Below are 21,966 nucleotides of genomic sequence, written 5' to 3'. Positions count from 1 at the left end.
AGTTCCTTATAAATGATGATTGATTCACGATACTCAGTGTGCTGCTTATAATACATCGGTATGGCTTTGGTGCACCATCTGCGACCTGATGGCAGCTTTGCGGGTTTTTTTTCCCATTATTTCCTCCACACGCGTCATTAATCCGCCCTCCCAAAAATCCGCAACAATTTGTGAGAGGTTTCTGTGATTTCAGACGCGTGAGCAATAAACACAACAGCACGTGTAATGGGCGGTCACAGCCACACGGTGTTCACGTGGCTGAGGACCAACACAACATAGCGCAGCGCTGGAGAAGAATACTGGCACATTCTATCTAGACAGTGACTTCATCGACAACCTCGCGACCATGGACCTCGAAGTGGAATCCGCAGAGTAAGTAAACCGTTATTCACTTCTAATCGAATGAATGGGATTCCAACACTGTCTTGATCTCTTGATTCAAACAAAAACAGTAGAAATTATGAACTTAACGAAGCGTCGGATTTTGATTGTCATAACACAAAATAGATGATATCGGAAATAAAATTTATTTTCAATATTTTTGTTTTACTATGTAGGCATATGTGTGTTCATTTCGTAGCGATACACTGTTTCTGCCGTCATCAGCCACTGCGCTAGATAAAAGTTTCGAGGAAGATGTATTAATTACAGTCGCTACCAGTCAACATCAGCGTGCTAAACTCTTTTTCTTTACAACACAACAGCTATTACAGTAATGTCGATTAAACGCTGCATTTTCACATGTGAATTAGAGATAGACCGTTTATTTGGATAAAGTTCGGTTATAAATGTGACACCTCTTATATTAACGTCCCTTTTTTTTTTGCAGCGTGATTCGCTTGATCATGCAATATCTGAAGGAAAATAATTTGCACCGCACTCTGGAGACGCTTCAAGAGGAGACGACCGTCTCGCTCCACACGGTCGACAGCATCGACAGCTTCATCTCCGATATCAACAACGGCCACTGGGATATAGTGTTGCTCGCAATCCAGTATCTGAAACTTCCTGACAAGCTGCTCATTGACCTGTACGAACAGGTAAGTCACTTTTCACTTTCAAGGAAAACCTGCTCCAACTCATAACTGGCAAACTTAACAAATGCAGCAAATGCTCATGTAAATAGAAATATGCTAATTACATGATGGCCCTAAATAATGTTCAGAAAAGTGCAGAAATTATAGGGAGACGCCAACTCTACATTTAGTTAACGTTTGCTTGCTTGAAGGGATAGTCCAAAAAAATGAAAATTCTGTTATCATCATTTACTCACCCTTAAGTTGTTCTAAACCTATGAGTTTCTTTCTTCTGCTGAACACAAAAGAAGATATTGACAGTTGATGGTAGCCATTGACTTCCATAGTAGGGAAAAAAATACTATGGAAGGCAATGACTATACATTTTCTGGTTACCAACATTCTTCAACATATCTTCTTTTGTGTTCAACAGTACAAAGAAACTTATACAGGTTTGGATCAACTTGAGTGTGAGTAGGTGAAGTTAGACGTTTGTCTATAGTGGATACATTGGTGTCAGGTTGCTGTTCATATCTCTGTTTTAACTGAGCAAGGACTGGATAGGTTCTGTTGTTGTATGTGTAGATTGTGCTGGAGTTGATCGAGCTGGGTGAGCTGGGAGCAGCCCAGTGCTTATTGAAGCAAACTGATCCCATGATCATGCTTAAGCACACTCAACCTGAGCGCTACTCGCACATGGAGAACCTTCTAACCGAGCCATACTTCGACTCACAAAAGGTAAGTGTTTAAGGCTGATTTTGTAAATTGTATCATTCAATAATTGGATTAATGATTCTGATTAGATATTAGACATTATAAAGGACTCAAAAATTAATATCGGTGATTTACACTGTAGTCCAGGTTATCCCAAACTTTTTTGTCAGTCGAACCCCTTAGATGTAAAATATTTGCTTAAAGTTAATTCAACGTTACATTTGCATGTTAAAATATGTAATATTTTTGTAGTAAGTATTGTAAAATTATTAATATATAGGGTTGCTAGTATTTAAGGCTTATTATTGGTGTTTTAATTCTAATTATAAAAATGAAAAGAAATGTAATACATTACTGTTTAATTATTATTATTTTTTTTTAAAGCGGATTATAATTATATACAGTACTGGTCAAAAGTTTGGAAGCATTACTATTTTTAATGTTTTTGAAAGAAGTCATCAAGCCTGAATTTATTTAATCAAAAATAAAGAAAAAACAGCATTATTATGAAATATGATTACAATTTAAAGATACAAGTTTTCTATTTGAATATAGTTTAATTCTGTGATGCAATGCTCAACTCAGCATCATTACCCAAGTCTTCAGTGTCACGTGATCCTTCAGAAATCATTCTAATGTTTGCAAAGTTAAAGTTTGCAGCATCAAGCAGTATAACAGGCTGTTTTTTATACAGCTAGAATAGCTGAAAATGGATGACACCGGAAGCCTCACACATTCAAGTTAGAAATGCACTCTTGCATTAAAAATAAGGTGGGATAAATGATGATTCACTCTTTTTTGTCTCGCCTACAGGCATATCCAGTGGGCAGCAGTAAAGAGAAGCGCAGACTGGCTATCGCTCAAGCTTTTGCAGGAGAGGTCTGTTTGGTGCCACCTTCTCGTCTCATGGGTCTTCTGGGCCAGGTTTGCTTCCTTTTATGTATGTTTTACCTAACCTGTTGCATTCTATTATCCGTTGCACCTGTTGTATTGCGTTTCATCACATATAATTTGTTTTTATAGGGCCGTATATGTGAGGGGGCTCTATACAGGTTGCAGGAGACCAAAGCACTAAGGCAGTTTGGCTCATTAGCAATGCTGGTAAGAAAAAAACCCCTCTAGTTTTCATGTGATAAGCATATTTACAAGTCAAGTCACCTTTATTTATATGGCACTTTAAATATGTAGATAGTTTCAAAACAGCTTCCCAGCTAACAGGGAATATTATCAGAACTTTAACTAACGTTCCGGCAAGGTTCTCTCAAAGTTATTAACAAACGTTCTCCCAGTAATGTTAATAAAACATTTGTTCAAAGTTATCTGGTCTTAAATCATGTTAACATAAAAACATTATTTATACATCGTTCATGGAACGTTTTTTTTAATGAAACATTTTAGTTTAATTTTTTTAATGTTACTACTTGTTTGAGAATGTTCAGAGAACACTCAAAAGTCATGTTCCCATAATGTTTGCAAAATGATACAATGACATTTTCCCCTAACGTTCGCATAACCAAGAAAAACATATGTTAACCTTTAATAAAAAATTAAAAAAATTGAACGTTCAGAGAACATTCAGGAATTGCGCTTTGATAACTTAATGGGAACCATAGCAAAATGTTCTTAGAATTAATTTTTGTTAGCTTGGTTCTCAGTAATGAACAGGAAAATAACAGAATCAATGATGTCTTCAGAAATGAGACAAATTCAAATTCTGCTCTAAAGCTGATGTAAAAAAGTCAAGAGTGTCATTATTCAGATTAAGTCAGTTTAGTGTTGATTCACGTTAGTTCAAAAACGATGTAAAGTTCATCAGTTAATGTAAGCAGATCTACTGAAGACAGTAGTGTCATTAATCAGCACGAGTCCGATGTTGATTCAGTTCAGTTCAATAACTGTAGATGATCATCAATTTCAGCTATAAAGCAGCTCTACAGAAGTAAACAGTGTCATCGTCCAGCTCAGTTCAGTTCAAGTTTTGTTCTGATTCAGTAGTTTCAGTGCAGTGGAATCGCTAACATTACTGCATATATGTATACTCATGACTGGTCTTGTTCTCTGTTTCCTTCACTTTGTCTTTTCTAAGTCTCTGAAGTGGCAGCAGCACCAGGGTCTCTTACCTCCAGGAATGTCATTGGAACTGTTCCGGGGCAAAGGTGGATTGAAGGACATGGAGGAAGAGCGCTTCCCTACTCAGCTCAGTCGCCTCATAAAGGTGTGATCAGTGTGATATCATTATGTAATTTCTTTCTAGCCTCATAGCCAAGAGAGGCTTGTGAGAGAGGTTGTGGTGTACAAAATTTTAGCTGCATAGGCAGAAATATCAATTTCATTATGTAAAGCTAATAATAAGAATGTGGTAAAAGCCCATATTAAATCATGTGGAAAAAGAAAATGACTGTTTGAAAGAGGTGCAAATGGTTTAATTTAAGATAAAAATAAGTAATGGATGTTATGCATATCTCCATTATAAGGCATCTTATCAAAATATATTGCATGCTACAGGGCTCAGCATATGCATTTCATTGTTTTTGTGGGCTGAGGCTTTTATCTGTATCCTGCACTCTCTGTGTTCTACCTTGCTCACTTTGACACTAGACTTTTGGAATAATATTAACACACTAGTTTTGGGGGGTTGATAGTCTCTTGAGGCATCGTCTAGGTCAGGTTTTCTTAATTTGGGGTCATTGAACCCCAGGGGGTCGCAAAAAGGGGTGCTGAGATAACCGCAGAAAAATATATTCTTTTATTTTAATGTTTTCCATTTTCTGTTTGTGCATGTGTGTACATGTATGATACAGTTTGGCCGAAAATCCCATGTAGAGTGTGCTCGATTCTCTCCTGATGGGCAGTATTTGATAACTGGATCTGTTGATGGTTTCATTGAAGTCTGGAACTTCACCACTGGTAAAATTCGGAAGGTGAGTATATACTGGCCATCAAATAAGTTATATTCCCCATTAATTAAGAAACATAGATTTCATATAACTGCACTGACACTATTGAATGAGAACAACATTTAAACAGGTTAATGACTCTTGTCTTCTCAAGAGGTGCTTATACATGAATTTAACATATTTGATGAAGTTTGCAACATTTACATAGTTGTTGAACTGAACTGAATCAATATTGAACCAATAATGACATAACTGAAACTGATGAATTTTACAACATTAAAGGGATAGTTCACCCAAAAATGAAAATTCTGTCATCATATACTCACCCTCAAGTTGTTCCAAACCTGTATGGTAACCAAACCGGTAACCAGTATTTTTTCCCCCATACTATGGAAGTCAATGGGGTCCATCAACTGTTTGGTTAACTTCAAAATATCTTCTTTTGTGTTCAGCAGAAGAAAGAAATTCATAAAGGTTCTAAACAATCGAGGGTGAGTAAATGATGACAGGATTTTCTTTTTTTGGGTGAACTATCCCTTTAACACTGTTATGTTCCTGTTCACTAATGTAAAGCTGCTTTGAAACAATCTGTAATGTGAAATGTAACTGTAAATGTTCTGTGGGGTGAGTCATGTGTGAAGAGTCAAGACAAGAGCATACGAGAGCCTCAGCTTGAATCTCAAAAGCTTCTCTGGTGAGAAATGTTCAACTCTGCAGAAGGAATCATGTCTTGACTGTGGTTAGTCTTTGTCCAGAGTGACGCTAAGGTTTTTGGCATTCTGTGGGTATGAAATCATTGAGTTGTATATTGAAATGACAAGGCTTTGGCAAGGATAGTTCTTGGCAGGGATGAACAGCTGCACAGCAGTTTTCAATATATTCAGCTTCAGATGATGGGCATTCATCCATGGAGAAATGCTTGCCAGACAAATGATTTGTGAGGGCATTGTAACTGGTTGTCAGAGGATGTGGAGAGAGAATTGAATTGGTTGATCATTATAAGAATAATATAAGCTATAAAAGTTGTTAACTTTACTAAATGATTTGTTGTAAATAGACAGTAAAACGCTTTAAGTTCTGTAACAAAACTTCAAGTTTGACTTTCATTTGACTTTTAATGAATTACTTCATTTAGTCACTGTGCCATACTTGATTTTGTAGAGTGTAGCAGAGATGGCCGTCTTTCCAGCAGGTTCATCCAAGGTTCTCTGACAAATATGCAGTATGTTCACTAGATTGTTTTGTAAACTAATTGGAAATATGCACTCTTAAAAGCAAAAAATTCTTTATTGGCATCGATGCCCTCTTCAAATGCACAAAAGTTTCTTTACACACTTAAAAATAAACGTTCCAAAAGGTGTTTTTTGCAGTGATTCAATAGAAGATCCATTTTAGGTTCCTCAAATAACCTTTCTGTAAACAGTTTTTAAAAATAACCTTTTTTTTTCATAGAGTGAAGTACATTTTACAGTCGTAAACTTACGACATGGTTAGCTTATGCAGGTTTGATTCTCAATACTGAAAGGAAATGACTGAGGTGCCCTTGAGCAAAGCATATAACCCCCAATCGCTCCCCGGGCACCGCAGCAAAATGGCTGCCCACTGCTCCAGGTGTGCGTGTCCACAGTTTGCAGTGTGTGTGTGTTCACTACTCAGTACTCCTAATGTGGACTCCTTGGATGGGTTAAATGCAGAGGAAAATGTTTTAGTATATTGGCCTTCATGTCATGTTACTTTAGAATTTTAATGATCTAAAGAACCTTTTTCCACAAAAAAGAACTTTTTGTGCAATAAATAGGTTCCATAGATGTAATGACTCTTCATGGAACCATCACTGCCTTTAAAGAACCATTTTTCCCATCTTAAAAATAAAGGTTATTTAAAGAACTTTTCACTAAAAGGTTTGTTGGGGAACCAAAAATGGTTCTTCTATGGTATCGCTGTGAAAACCCTATTTTGGAACTTTTATTTTTAAGAATGTATATTAACAAAAACTAAACTTTCAGTCTATATTCTCATAGCCTGATCTTCCCAACCACACAGCTCAAGAACATCATCTCCTTGATGCATGGTAGAGGCATCTCACGTGTGCTGTCCTAGACCTGTTTTGTGGGAGCAAAAAACAAGTTCTCACATTAAGTGTGGGTTCATTTTAATGTCGGGACAGCCTTGGTTTTTAACTAAAACCTCAGAGGTATAGAATATGGGTCACCCCAACACTCTGTGACGTCTATTAAGTTGAGTTGAAGCAGTTGGGGCCGAAAATAAATCCTGCCCCGTTCTCAGACATGGACTTCCACCACTACTGGGCAATTTGAATATACAGTATGAGACTCAGAATAATGTGGTTTACCGGCTGTTTGAAACGGTGTGTTGTGATGGTGGTTTTTCTTTCTAGTATAAGAAAGTATCCATACTATCTCAAGAAACCCATCATGTGGGTGTATATGTTCCATTAGACTGTGGTGAAAACCTCAACCTTATAAAATATAGCTTATGTGTGATGGTTTGCCTGTGTTTGTTTTTTGTGCGAGTAGGATCTGAAGTACCAAGCTCAGGATAATTTCATGATGATGGGTGAGGCTGTGCTGTGCTTGGCAGTAAGTCATGACTCCGACATGATCGCCTCTGGAGCTCAGGATGGAATGATACAGGTATGGACCTTGCTCATCACCGATCAACATTTCCACCTGTATTCTGTTGTGTTTCAGAATCTCTAGTATTTGTCCATTAGAAACAGCACCAAAATGTCAAAGACTTCACAAATATTAGCTGTTGATATAAGGCAATGAGTAGAGAAGTGAAAGATAGTCACTGTTTTTACTGAATTTTAGATCAACCAAATGCAGTCTTGGTGAGCATAAAAGACTTACCGATTTTACCAATCCCAAAATTTAAATGGAAGTGAATCATGAGGTTTTTCACGATTATTGTAAGAGATCTCAATCCCAGGGTGCAGTAGATCTGAAGGCAAACGTAAATTAAACCCTCTAACCATATATCTAGTGTTTTAATCACACTGCATTTGCTTATAATTGTGTCTGCAGTCCTTTAGTAACATGCTGAAAAGGTAGAGTAGCTGATCTTTCATTATTATTTCATCACTGTTTGGATGAGATTTTAAAGATCAGTATTTCATGGAGCACAGAGCTCAAAAAGTATGATATAACACCTTCATTGAATGACGATGTTCCCAATTTGACCTCTTTGCACACCATTAGTTCAATGGAATTTACTTATCTCCATTCAGTCCGTTACGTATGTGATAAGATGTATCATTTTGTTATTCCAGGTTTGGAGAATTCTGAATGGAACATGTCTGAATAGATTAGAACAAGCCCACAGCAAAGCAGTCACCTGTGTCTGCTTCAACAAGGACAGCAGTCAACTATTAAGCGGCTCCTTTGACCAGATCATCAGGTTTAATATCCTATATTATATGTGTGAATTTCAAAAAGCCTTGCTTTGCAAAATCTGACTTTTTGCATTGTTTCACTCATTTTATTATTTCATAATTGGTGTAATAATTGTTGCAATAACAAGGAACGGTAGGCTACCTTAGTCAAATGTTTTTCCTCGGATACTTTGTAGACAGAGATGGTGGGGAGGAGGAGGAGGATAACATTTGAATTCGTGGTCTGGGTGTTAAACATCATTAGGAATATTCCGTCACATGCTCAGACTCTCGCGGAGCAGACTGCAGTGCCTTCTACGGCTGGGTGTCAGTTCTAAGCTCTCGTGGTGCATGTGGGTGGAAAGAGCCACGATTGGCCACGTGCGTGAGAGAGGGAGCATGCACAGATAATGTGTTTCTGTTCCTTGCTCAGCCCAAACAGCGGCTGACAGAGGCAGACGTTTTGTCATTCCAGCTCCTTAGCTGGAAAAGGGAACGGGAGGGGGTGAAATGGCAAGCTGCTCTGCTATTGGCCCCTTATTGATAAATACTAGCCCCTCCCCTTTGCAATGGATTGGATTTATGCTGTCGGTAGTGTGAGGGAAACACGTGAATGCCTGGCGTTAAAAATGATTTATATCATTGGTAAAGATGTTTATGTCATTGGTCATTTTTGGTTCAGGTATTGTATGTGTTTGGAATTCTTTATAGGAAAGTATAGGTACATTTTAGGGTGTTGGTAAGTGCACATGACAAACGACTGTTTAGTAAAGAGGTATTTCAATAAACATGGTGAATTTTGTTTTGTTCTCTATTGTTGACAGTAAGAGATGAGGTGGAAGACATTTATATGAATCAAGGTCTAGGTGTTTCGAGTCATCAGGAAAATTCCATCACATGCCTAGAGCGAATGTCTCTCCCTCTCTTTCTCTATCACTCTCAGTCTTGACTGCAGTATTCTGCGGCTGGGCGTCAGTGCTAGACTCTCATGGCGCATGTGGGTGGAATTTCATGTGCTCGAGAGGAGAGAATTTTTCAGTAAAGATAATAAAATCACGTTTTAAGCTGCAGGCAAAGGTTGTGTTGTTTTGCTGCCTTCTAGTATGACCTTGATGTATGCTTTTAAAATTAAATTATCTTTGATCTTGAAACGCCTCTTTGATGAAAATGATTAATTGCCGACATCACAACTTTTTGTTTTGTTAGTCCTTTGCTTAAGCTTCACTTTGTAAAATAAATAAGTCTTGTTTGGATTGTAAAGTTGATTGTTGGTGGCAGACAAAAGTGTTGTTTTTCCATCTTCTATGATGACCTTGATGTATGCTTTTAAAAATCTCTTTCATGTTTTTCTTTTGTTTAGTTGTATTTTGCTTTTGTGTTTTGTTTTGTTTTGTGTGAAATAAATCTCTTTGATGCTAATGACTGATTCATGATTCATAACTTCATAACATGTTTTGTTGTATTTTGCTTTTTTGTGTGTTTGTTTTGGGTGTCACTCCTTTGCTCAAGCTTTTTTAAAGAGATAAGTTGAATTTGTGTATTGTGGTTTCATTTCTAACTCCTGGATTTGTTTAATCAGGCTTCATGGTTTGAAATCAGGAAAGACACTGAAGGAGTTTAGAGGCCATACGTCTCATGTAAATGAGGTCATCTTCTCGCACGATGGCCAGCATGTCATTAGCGCATCGGCAGATGGGATGGTCAAGGTAGGTGTTCATACTGTGCCGAACCACGACTATATGCATTTTCGATTTATACATTTCTATTAATTTGTGTGGATTTACATGCTTGGTTATCTTTTTTTTGTTCAGGTCTGGATAATAAAGACAATGGATTGCAGCCACACAATAAAAACCCCTGAAATTCCTGAGGGTACAGACATCACTGTTAACAATGTTGTGCTTGTCCCAAAGACTCCTGAGCACTTTGTGGTGTGTAATAGGACCAACACAGTGGTTGTTACAAACATTCATGGCCAGGTGAGAACAAAATTTGACTAAATTGCATGCTAAATATATATACCAAGGTTATTTTAATAATAATTGCACTGGAGTAAAAAAATATATTTACTGGTTTCTATTTTAAAAGCAGTATTAAAGGTGAACTGTGCATGTTTTTTATCTTAACTGAGCAGCTTCGGAGTCATTGGAATGGTTAGATTACTTTTTTCGGGTTGAATGGTTGTCATCTCGCGACGTAAAGAATTGCTTTACGGCTAAAAAACCCGGCTAAAATTCTATCATTATTGCGCTCCCTCACGCTGTTCGAACCCGAATGAAGAAGACGTTTTAAAAAATGTCCCGTCTGCTTTGAATAGCCTCTGGTATCTGAGAGTCAACGACAAGTTTTTTGACAGTGTTGTCAAATATCTATTCCGAAGCTGTAGGGGGAGCTCTATAGAGAAACCTGCGACCAAAAAGCGAGAATACAGCGAAGAAATTCCCGAAACTGCATAGCCCTGCTTTAAGGCAGCACAAATGTATACCATGTTGAGCAGAAGTTTAAAAAAAAAGCAGCAGCAAACTTCTATTGCTGAATGTGAGGTTTGCTAAAAATAGCTAAGCACTTAATATTCAGACTGTCTGATGGCGTACCCTTATTCAGCCGCCTCACCCACCCTTTTCTTGATGTGCTTGATGACTCACTCTGGCACGTTTTTTGGTAGTCTCTGAAGCGTGCGTGCCTTTACCTTTTTCGTCTGGGTTGCACTCACTGACTCGGTTGCCCCCCTCCCCTTTCTTTCCCAGGTGATGAGGAGTTTCTGTTCAGGCGTGAGAAGGGGGGGAGACTTTGTTTGCTGCACGTTGTCTCCACGTGGAGAGTGGATTTATTGCGTGGGAGAGGACTATGTGCTGTACTGCTTCAGCACCATCACTGGCAAGCTAGAGAGAACCCTCACGGTACCGTCCGCCCTCACAGCACATGCTGCATATCCACGAGATCTGTTTCAGTTTGGTGAAGTGTGATCTACAGGTGCTGGTCATATAATTAGAATATCATCAAAAAGTTGATTTATTTCAAGAATTCAACTTAAAAGGTGAAACTAATATATTATATAGCCTCATTACATGCAACGTGAGATATTTCAAACCTTTATTTGCTATAATTTAGATGATTATGGGTTACAACTGTGAAAACCTTTTCACAATATTCTAATTTAGAATTTGGGGGTTTCATAAGCTGTAAGCCATAATCATCAAAATTATAATAAATAAAGGCTTGAAATATCTCACTTTGCATGTAATGAGGCTATATAATATATTAGTTTCACGTTTTAAGTTGAATTACTGAAATTAACTTTTGCACGATATTCTAATTTTTCGAGTTTCACCTGTATATTGCTGTCTGTTTTTTTTTGGGGGTGTCAAAGTAAGGTCTTTTTCTCAAGCCTTACTTTTTAAAGAAATCCTTCATTATCTCTGATAATGATAATAGATAATGATAATTATTATTTTCTAACGCCTGGCTTCATAGTTAGAAATCAGTAAAGATGCTAAACTTATAATTAAAACATTTGATTAATGTTGTAACTCTGAATCGAATATAAAAATTAAATCTAAATTAAAAAATTAAAATTAAACAAGTTCTTCCTTGTACATTCTCTACACAGGTACATGAAAAAGATGTGATTGGCATAACTCACCACCCCCATCAGAATCTCATCGCCACATACAGCGAGGATGGCCTACTCAAACTCTGGAAGCCCTGAGTCTCGTCCTTCATAATATGGACTCGGTACACGCGTCTTGTGTTTCTATGTTCTGGATTTGTGGTATCCCCACAGACACATCTCTGCCTTTATTCACCTGAAAGATTCTTCTTTCCACATCATGCATTGAGAGAGGCTTTCCACAGTATCATGAGATGAAGGACCTCTTCAACACCTGAAACTAACTACATCTAACTTAGTCTAAGTCTCTAATGGTAAACATGAAAAACTGCACGAATGTACTGGTCTTTTACTATTATTAAGGGCTTTGTAGTATTGTCTGTGATAATATCTGCATGCGAAATGTAGCCCGAACAAAATTAATGTGGTTAATGTACTGGTTTTCTTTACAGACTATTCTTGAAGTTTGACATCTTTAATGTGAATGTATGTATTATCTTTGATCATTTTGGCCAAAGACAGATAATCAGTATGTACTTGCTCATAATGTGACATTGCACTAGTCTTGGACTCATTGAGGACATTTTCACATATTTGTACTTGTGTACATTTAGAATTCTGATATGGTTAGAATTCATATGGTACAATATTTTGTTGATTATAATGGTTTAGTGTGTTTTAACACTCAACCGAGCACATCTACTTGTACTGCATGCAGGTGAACATATTATGCAGTTATACTGTAATACTATATGGGAGTAATCAGTGTGGTTAATATTCTGATACTTAGGGCTCGAACACCAATGGTGTGAGGACCCCTGTGGAATTGCTCCTTTTATTACAATTATTTTTTATCAAGGATATTCACTTTTGTTTGAATATTGGTAAAACACTGCTATACAGTGTAAGTCTCTGAGTATCTTACAGTGCTGGTAAATAATGTGCTGATATTGCTTTTTTATTAAAATTCAAGCATGAATAATTCATGACAATCTTTTCAAAAAGATTTGTCATTAAGATGCATCATTAACTAGTTAGATGTTGATTGCTTGATATTTGCAATAGATCTCCAATAAAGATGTAGTGACATCTTGATATGCAAAATGTTCATTGTGATTTTTTTTTTTTGGAAGGTGGATCTTCAGGAGCCCAAAGTTGTGCATAATTATCCCAAAATTCCATCCCCCTCTCCTCCCCCACCCCCCCCAAAAAACACAAGTGACTAAATTAATAACATTGTGACATTTTTATAAATAGAACTACAAATGGCAAAGTTATTGGTCGTAATTAAAATTCCACATTTTACAATTATTCTTCAGTCAATACAGATAATAAAATAATAAAAAATAAGACTTATCTGCGGCAAACATAAAAATAACATAAGGGATAAAAGTGCATTTGCAATATCCAAAAATGTCCTTGAAATGTAGGCAGAATTAACAGATAATTAAGTAATAAAAGTTTCACTATTCTCTCCAGGTGCTCTTAGACTGAATCCTGTTTTCTGCAGAGGTCGGGCGGCTGCAAAAACGCCTTCAAAACCAAATTGGTATATTTAGTATTTTGTTGTGCCATTCATTAATGCATTTTTTGTTTGTTTAGATAAGCTTCTAAACAGGATTTTAATTATCAAATGCAACATGACTTATTTTCATAAAAATCCTTGGTGGTTATTAAGTTATGATTAAAAAAAGTAAGTAGTAATGATTTCAAATGTATTTTTAACTTGTATATTAGACCCCTCTTATTAGTTCAAAATGTTCTAGAAAAACATTTAGCAATAAACTGGCACATAGCAGATGTCCAACAACACCAAGGTCAAATGCTCTACATGTAACCCACAATTGGCAATAAACAAAACACAACAAAGCTTGTAATGTTTTCTCAAAATGATGACGAAAATTAGATTTTCAAGGTAAATGCATTTTAGAGATGGAATTACTGGGATTATGGCACAACCAACTTCTAATCCCAATGCCCCTTCCATTTCCGTAATTGTTACACAAATTTCCATAAACTCTCCCCTCAGTTGAACCTATATGGTACCCGTCTCACTACTCATTTTACACATACCCTAAAATTATTTTACAAATTATTTGCACAAAACTTTGGATGAGGAGATGTCAAAAGAAGTCGGCACTAAGAGGTCTTATTTTAGGCACAGAACTAGATGAGAGGTAATGAACTTTTCCTCTTGGTCCTTTTTGTGTATGTGTGTGTGTGTGTGTGTGTTCCAGCAGAGGTGGCATTTGTTGTGGAAGGGAAGGGAACAGGAATCTCTACGAGGTTTGGCATTGCACTCCTCCAGAAGGGTGAAAGTCTTCCTCTTCTATATAGTGGTAATGACTGCTGCGTTCCTGGGTCGGATCACAGTCTTCAAGGTCAGCATAGATATAGAGGTCATCATCCATGCCGTCAGGCTCAATATTTGCCTGTTTTTCAGGTAGGTAACTTTCTAACTCCTTCAGTTTGTTTAATGGGAGGAAGTTCTCTTCAGGGAAGACAACCTTAAGAAGAAAGGTAGTGCAATTAGCCAATGAACAAATCAAAGAAAAGTAATTGAAATAGCTCCACACTAATATTTCAAGTGGATTCCCCAAATTCAACTGGAAATGACACTTTTTAATGACTTCTGCAGTCTCAAAATTATTCAACCCGCTCATGGCAAGCATCTTTAGTACTTAGTAGAACACCCTTTTGCTGTAATGACCCGCTGCAAACGAGATGAATAACCAGACACCAGCTTCTGGCAGCGTTCGTAGCCCATTTCTCATGAACAATGGCCTCCAGGTCAGTAATATTCTTGGGTTTGCGTGCTGCAACCGCCTTCTTCAAATACCACAATTTTCTATGGGGTTTCTAAAGTTTCTTTTCCCCCCACATTTCAAACATGATTTTAACCAAAAAGGCATTATTACCAATTAGGCTCGAAATGAATGAATGAATGAGGCATTTATATAGCGCTTTCAGTGAACTACTGTTCACCCAAAGCGCTTTACAATCATATCAGGGGATTTTTCCAATCTAGTTATCAATGTTTATGTGTGTGTCTGCAAGTATTTCTGATATATACTGTGTATATACTTATTACACTGCTCTGTGGAATACTTGATTTTGATTGGTCAATCAGGCCATCCAGTGGTATTCCCAGATAACCTCTCAAAGCAGATAACACAGGCTTATCCGGGTTACTTATGTCAGCAGCGCTATACATTGCTAGGAACGTTTTTTTTTTCGTGGAAGTTTTGCATTCGGTGAGCCAATAATAATAATCTATTAATTTTAGTTGAAGTTTTAGCAATTTGTGAACATATTCAATAATAGGTACTCACGTTGAAAAGAATGATGAGCTTCCCTTTCTCAAATGGCCGACGGTGCAGAGGCATCCCCTCACCCAGAACACATTTCTTATCTCCAGGTCTAATCAGCTCTCCTTTTAATGCAAAAAAAAAAAAGACAATGCATTTGCTTGTTTGTTGGTAGTTTTTACTCTCCAAATGGCTCAGGAGTGAATTGGGAAAGAAATCAGAACCAGTAAATACAAAACAAGGTAGACCAGCTTGAGCACTGCACAAGTTGGATGTCTGGTAATATACAAGGTCAACAAGACACTAAGGATGCCTATTAGAAACCCTGAAGGCGGCAATAGCAAAAGTGACCATATGGTATGCCATCTGCCAAGGTAACATACTATTAGCCCTGGCATCCTCCCCGAGCATCACTAAGAGTGTATATGGTTACAGGTTTGAGACAGTAACTTCCATCAGCCACCATCATGCTACAGTATATGCTATCACTCACTGATCCACCAGCACTGACTCACAATAGTGCTGATGTTATGGAAACCTGAATGTAATGCTGGAATATGAATGCAGGATGGTTTACCTGGATGGGATATGATGAGTAGAGATCTGTTATCCATTGTCTTAATGGGTTTTTTAAAACCGCATAATGACTCTACCAACTGCACCTCCATGTTCATGATGAGGTCCTCTTTTTGTCTGAGAACAGAAACGTTAAGTATATACATTTTTATGCTTAACACATATCTACATGTTCACTCCCTCATTTACCTTCTCTAAATGACCAAGTACTGTAAAAGGCTGCATCATATACAAAACACAGAGGAAGCGTAACACCAATATGGGAAAAAATAAATGAGACAGTACTGCCCCCTAGAGGACACTACAATCAAGGACATGCCTCTGAAAATTATCAGTACTAACATTAAAATGTAATATTACCAACATTATTTGCCATTGAATAAAAGTGATTTTACCTGGTGAAAACCAAGTGGGCTTTCTGATCCAAGACAATGATGATGTCTCCAGGTTCAAGGCCAGGCTCCTGGTCCCCCTCTCCATGGAACACTATTTTCTGTCCATCTTTCATACCTGCAATAACACATAATTAATCATAAACAAAATGATTGTTTTCATTCGGCTGCAGAAAACAAGTGTTTTGGAGTGAACTGTGCTTTTCTTATTGCTTCCTATTATATTATAGTGCAGTCAATCGATAACATTCTTAACTAATCCCACATTTTTTCTGCAATTAATAGCGATTTGCGAACCTAAAATTAAAGTTTTAAATATATTTTTATATTGTAACACTTTCACAATGAATCTCCAAAAAAATTGTAGAAACAACATAAAGACAGTATATCTTAAAAATGTGTTTAATTACATCTTTTACTAAGCACTATGAATGAAGGACAGTATCACTGATGTCTCAATTACACAAATTCTTTTTTCCAATTTTAGCCATTGATTATAGCCATTCAACATTACAGTAAAATTAAAAGCTATTTTATTTTTTAATAGGCTTTAAAAAAATACAACCTTATTTTAAGTGGACTTCACTTCACATTAACCCATTGTTATAAATGTCACATTTAGCGGTGACACACATCCTATTTTCTCACAACTCAAATGAGTTAAAAAGTCTTCAAAACGTATAAAGATCGTGCTTACGAGGATACTTAACGTGTTATTTTTGACAGCCCTAATTATTACCTTTATCAATGTGCACCTCCAGAATCTTCTTCTGCCGTAGTATCTTGCGACCAGCACATGTTTTGCAGCGGTCGCGGTGACCAAGTCGCTGACCTTGCCCCTGGCAGCCGGTGCAGACTGTTGATATCTGCTGTACCATGCCAGGTGCTAAGTGATGAAGTCTGACCTGGACACCCACCCCACGGCACAATGGGCACACTTCTATCACTCCTTTACGGCCTCCACGACCTGTAGTAAAACATCCAGTAAAAAACTATCCAAAAAAAATCCAACTATTAAAATACTACCAGAAAAATCAAGGCAGTATAATTGTAATGCAATGCTTAAAAACACTACCAGTCAAAAGTTTGAAGTCAGATCATTTAAAATAAAAGAATACTTTTATTTAGAAAGGATGCATTAAATTGATCCAAGTGACAGTAAACACTTTTGCATTGTTAAAATTAATTCTATATCTAATAATGCTGCTCTCTTGAACTTTCTATTTTTATCATGAAAAAAGTATCAGTTTCCACAAAAATATTAAGTAGCACAACCGTTTTCAACTGTAATTATGATATTGAAACCATCATGTGACACTAAAGACTGGAATAATAACATTATAATAAACTCATTATTACCTTCACACTTGTCACAGATTACGTTCTTCTGGACAGCAAGTTTCCTGGTGGCTCCATTATAAAGGTCCTCCAAAGATACTGTCAACTGATGCACCACATTCTTTCCTGTGTCAGGAACAACAAAAGATCTCTAAGAGACTTTGGCTGGCTAATTTGTAGATTTCTCCAAGTGCAAAGTATTTATGTGAGCCTATTAGAACATTTAATCTCATCTAAAGTGTAGAAAAATTGTAACTTGTGAAAAAATGAAATTTAAACCTGGATGTTTTATGATTTTTAAGATGTAAACCAATGTAAATGTAAACTAAAACAAAGAAGAGAACAAGATAAGAAATATTAATTCTGTACTATTTTAGGAATATTCTGGAATCGATACTTGTTATAAAATTTTAATTTTGATTCCACTTATCGATTCCTGTGTGTACATGTTAATGTAATTTTTACACCACTCAAGCTAAAGACACAAAAGAGAACTCAATTCGGCATGCGAATACTGAATTGAGACTTTCCTGCTGCTGTCTGTGTTATAACTTTATTAAAAAACTATGTTTTGTTCAAGGTATTCAGCTGCAACAGAATGTTTTGCACAAAGACCCAGAATAAATAATACATTTGATATCTAAAAGTTTGATTTTATTTACCATATTGGAATCAAAACTGGGAACGATAAGCATAATCGGATTTGGATTCGCATAAATGTAAAAGATACCTAAGGAACAACATGGATGATCAGGTTTCGCACAAATTGTGGAGTCTGTAGCCTAGAGAGAGAAACATGACTTACCTCTCCTCTCCCTGTGCATGTGTCCCCCTCCTCCAAAGAACAAGTCAAAAATGTCCATGGGGGAACCAAAACTTGGGCCTCCACTTCCTCCCTCCTTAATCGCCTTCTCACCTCCTCGGTCATACACTTCTCTCTTCTTGGCATCTGACAAAACCTCATACGCCTGGGAGATCTGTTTGAACTGAAGACAGAGAATAGTGAAAATCCAAACTCACGTTCCACGCATTGAGAGCACCCAAAGATGTCTCGACTGCTAGCTTTTTATATTTACTTACACACACACACATATAATTCCAAATGATAAAATCACAATATAAGGGAACTGACAAAATATTATAGATCTCATATATATATATATATATATATATATATAGATAGATATAGAGAGAGAGAGAGAGAGAGAGAGAGAGAGAGAGAGAGAGAGAGAGAGAGAGAGAGAGAGAGAGAGAGAGAGAGAGAGAGAGAGAGAGAGAGAGAGAGAGAGAATTATTTATTTGGGCACAAGAAGCGCTTAAAATACTTTAATTTAGGAAGTTTTAGGATTATAGGAAATAATAAAATGTGGCCTTGTATGGTACACATTTGTATAGTAGTTTATTTGGGTCACTTTATATGACAGCAGCACAGAAGATTTCTCAAGAAATTGTAACGTTAATATGGAATAATGTAGACAGTAATGATACAAAAAAAGAGTGACACACTTAACTTACCCTTTCTCCCTCTGTTGGGTTTTTATCTGGGTGATATTTCAGTGCCAGTTTACGATAGGCCTTCTTCAGCTCTTCAGAGCTAGCATTAGGCTTTACACCCAGCATATCATAAAAACCAGTCTCTTTCACCATAGTTGCCCTCAAACAGGTTAATCTGGTCAGAAGAAACATTTCAAAAATACAAAATGAAGAAAATGACACTTGTGACTGATCAACAATTAATTCATGACTATTATTAGTTAATCTTAACCTTGCCCATATGTTCAGTCTCGTAATATCAACAGTACTGGTTATTAGAAAGCAAATAAATTAAATTAAAATCACCATAACATTCACAAAGAATTAACTTAACTTGACAAAGCGCTTTAAAACAATTGATTTTAGACCTTTGCTGTGCCGATAGAATTTTCACAATCATGCGAGATATAAATGTCAAGCCACGAGGTGTATGTTACTAAAAACCAGGATTTTGTAGAAAAACAAGCAAAGACGAAAATCACATGACTTATGCAATAACATTATATTAATAAATCGTCTTGTACCGTGAAATATGGTGAAATCCCTTCTCGCCTTATGCCTCCGTGTACTAAACAAGAGACTTCCAGAATCTTCCAGCAACGCTCTACATCTTCTTCATGTGGAGCGTTATTGAACTTTGATTGCAGTGCGACCTATTTCTGCCACCTACTGTACATAGTGACATATGACAGGCAACCATCAACATGGTGCGAGTCGACAGCATGTCATTTCCATAGACAGTATGGTCATTTCTGGAGACAATCGTGACACAGCACGACATATGCATTTTAATTAGCTCTCCCTAGGCGATGATACTGTTTTACAGTGGATTCCCTTTTATCTGCTTTTATTTATAATTCATTAGCGTTTAGTTCACAAACTAAGGTCTTTAATCATCTACGATCAAATGCTTTATCAGTATTCGTATGCTATAATTCCATTTCAGTTATTCATTTGCTCAGCTGTGTGGTTTAAAGATGAAGAATGATAACTCTCTGTGACACCATTGTTTATTTTTCTTACACTACCATCACCTTTTTCCTGCCGTCAAATCGTTGATTTGTGTACATTTTTCCTGGCATCAAATAACTTGTGTCTCATGAATGCATGAGTTTTTTTCTTCACATCAAACAATCGAAATCGGCTGCTAGATTCAAAACTTTGTAAAAGTAAAAATGAAATAAAACAAAAACACTAACCGCCCGAACAGGGACTTGAACCCTGGACCCTCAGATTAAAAGTCTGATGCTCTACCGACTGAGCTATCCGGGCCTCGAAAGGTTGCGATGATCGAGTGATATATATTTCCTCTACTACACGAATATTTAGTTGATCCAAACGTGTTAGGAATTTGAGGAAATTACCAAGTAAGTTCGATTCTTATAATTTCGAAATTTCTAATTAATTTCCGCATTCTTTTATATTTTTAAAACATGGAATTTAACGATCGCGACAAGTCGAGCGGCAGCTGCCCCTGTCACGGAGAGATTTCACACCTACTGGAGAAATAGTTGAACAACTGCTTCTTTTTCTTCAAAAGATTGATTTTCGATGTGAAACTATATGTTGTATCTAATGTAAATATGAGTATTTATACTTATAAATTCCAAACCATTTTGATTAGTTCTCCTCGACAGGCTCCATAGCTCAGGGGTTAGAGCACTGGTCTTGTAAACCAGGGGTCGCGAGTTCAAATCTCGCTGGGGCCTCACTTCCGTTTTGTGCTGCCGATCCCATCTAGAGAATTTAAAATATAAAACAAGCAATATTTCGTGAACATTACACACGGAATTCACATTAATCAATTTGCTATTGTTTTTAGTAAAAAAAAGGAAACCGCCAGTGATTCTGGAATATTTACTTCAGACAAGGTCTGTAGCCTAGCTATCACTGCCATGATCACTGCATTGTGTTATTTATTTATATTTTATCATTTAGGACCCCAACAGGACCCTTTCTTTGATGACCATTGCGCAAAATGACAAGTAGTGCTTCGCTATGAACGATAGATGGCACTAAAATGTAAATCTACAGGAACCTCGGGTCTTGAACCAAACGTGTCACAATCAAAGCATCATTTCATTGCCTGATGTTTTTTTCACAGCAAATGTTAGATGCAATAAAGTATTTCATTCAGAATTTAATATTTTCCTCGACATATTAAACGATATGTATCATTCATATTGTAATATAGATTGTAATATTATCACATTAGTCTGCTCCATGGCACATATTGTTTTGCATGGGAAGTTGGGAACTTGATTCAATTGTAGGCTATTTATTTTCAGGATTTAAAACATGAGTTGGGCAATAAAACATTCTAGACAGAAATATTCAAAAATCAGCAGTAGCTTCGCTGACACGAAATAAAACCAGTAGATAATTGCGACTTTTTATCTCACAATTATCTCAGTTTACATCTCACAATTGCGGTTTATTATATCAGAACTAAATATAAAGTCCAATACACTAAACTGTGATTAGGTCTATTCTGAATTCATAAAGCAATTCTGATGGGAAAAAAAATAGTTTAGCCTATTCGGTTTATCTTTCAATTCGGAGAAAAATAAAAAGTCAGAATACCGAGACATAAACTAATTGTTAGGGGGAAAAGTCAGAATTGTGAGATAAAAACACGCAATTATCTTTTTATTTAGGGATGGAACCAAGCTTCCATAGATTTAACATGACTTTTAGTTACGTATAAAAAGGGTTTTAATATTTTATCAGGTTTAGAAGTAAAACAGCAGCAACGTTGACAGGCTAATTAGGTCATTTCTCTTTTATGCAGTTGGATTGTTGTTTCGTTCCGTTGCAACACAAAACCGCTGCTTACTTACTCGCCTGAAAAGTACATGAAAATACATGACCAACCAAACAGGTTTCGTCCTCTGTGCCGTGGTGCGTTAAAGTTTGATGTCTAATTTGTGAACGAATCGTTCATTTGAGTCATATAATTTTAATGAATCAATTGAACCACTTCACAAAACAAGTCTTTCACGAATCGAACTGAATCGGTCCGAGCGATTTACTGAACCGTGACTGTTTTCTGATTTTGGGCGGGATAAATAATGAATATTACACTATCAAGATATGGAATATGCTTAAGAGCCATATGGCAGCCTACTATTTTTCTATTCGAAATTCAGCCCTTCTCTAACGGACTCGTGTATTTCAAGATGACGCTC

The 21,966-nt window shown here is 36.7% G+C and overlaps 2 protein-coding genes across 4 annotated transcripts; one reads left to right on the top strand and one right to left on the bottom strand.

The window, feature by feature from the left end:
- Nucleotides 1-220: 220 nt before the first annotated feature.
- smu1b (SMU1 DNA replication regulator and spliceosomal factor b) lies at nt 221-12,732 on the top strand. Of its 2 annotated transcripts, none has more exons than XM_079617300.1 (13): nt 221-372; nt 830-1,040; nt 1,602-1,754; nt 2,544-2,654; nt 2,754-2,831; nt 3,817-3,945; nt 4,532-4,651; nt 7,165-7,281; nt 7,920-8,047; nt 9,601-9,727; nt 9,833-10,000; nt 10,769-10,921; nt 11,632-12,732. In XM_079617300.1, exons 1-13 carry the CDS (start codon nt 347-349, stop codon nt 11,728-11,730), a joined length of 1,620 nt encoding a protein of 539 aa, XP_079473426.1. In that variant the 5' UTR covers nt 221-346; the 3' UTR covers nt 11,731-12,732. The 2 variants fall into 2 exon arrangements, with proteins under 2 accessions (XP_079473426.1, XP_079473427.1); XM_079617301.1 differs by having other exon boundaries at nt 305-372; nt 1,581-1,754.
- Nucleotides 12,733-13,750: 1,018 nt separating this feature from the next.
- Nucleotides 13,751-20,515, bottom strand: dnaja1 (DnaJ heat shock protein family (Hsp40) member A1). Of its 2 annotated transcripts, none has more exons than XM_079617303.1 (9): nt 20,391-20,515; nt 18,761-18,914; nt 18,051-18,231; nt 17,267-17,371; nt 16,647-16,874; nt 15,911-16,025; nt 15,517-15,632; nt 14,964-15,064; nt 13,751-14,138 (listed from the first exon to the last, which is right to left on the bottom strand). In XM_079617303.1, exons 2-9 carry the CDS (start codon nt 18,890-18,892, stop codon nt 13,911-13,913), a joined length of 1,206 nt encoding a protein of 401 aa, XP_079473429.1. In that variant the 5' UTR covers nt 18,893-18,914; nt 20,391-20,515; the 3' UTR covers nt 13,751-13,910. The 2 variants fall into 2 exon arrangements, with proteins under 2 accessions (XP_079473429.1, XP_079473428.1); XM_079617302.1 differs by lacking the exon at nt 20,391-20,515 and adding an exon at nt 19,303-19,538.
- Between the last annotated feature and the right edge of the window lie 1,451 nt (nt 20,516-21,966).

Source organism: Phoxinus phoxinus (assembly GCF_949152265.1).
Source record: "Phoxinus phoxinus genome assembly, chromosome: 6".
In the NCBI taxonomy this organism is placed as follows: Eukaryota; Metazoa; Chordata; class Actinopteri; order Cypriniformes; family Leuciscidae; genus Phoxinus; species Phoxinus phoxinus.
The sequence above is the reverse complement of the archived record's forward strand: the minus strand, read 5'-3'. Positions and strand labels throughout refer to the sequence as shown.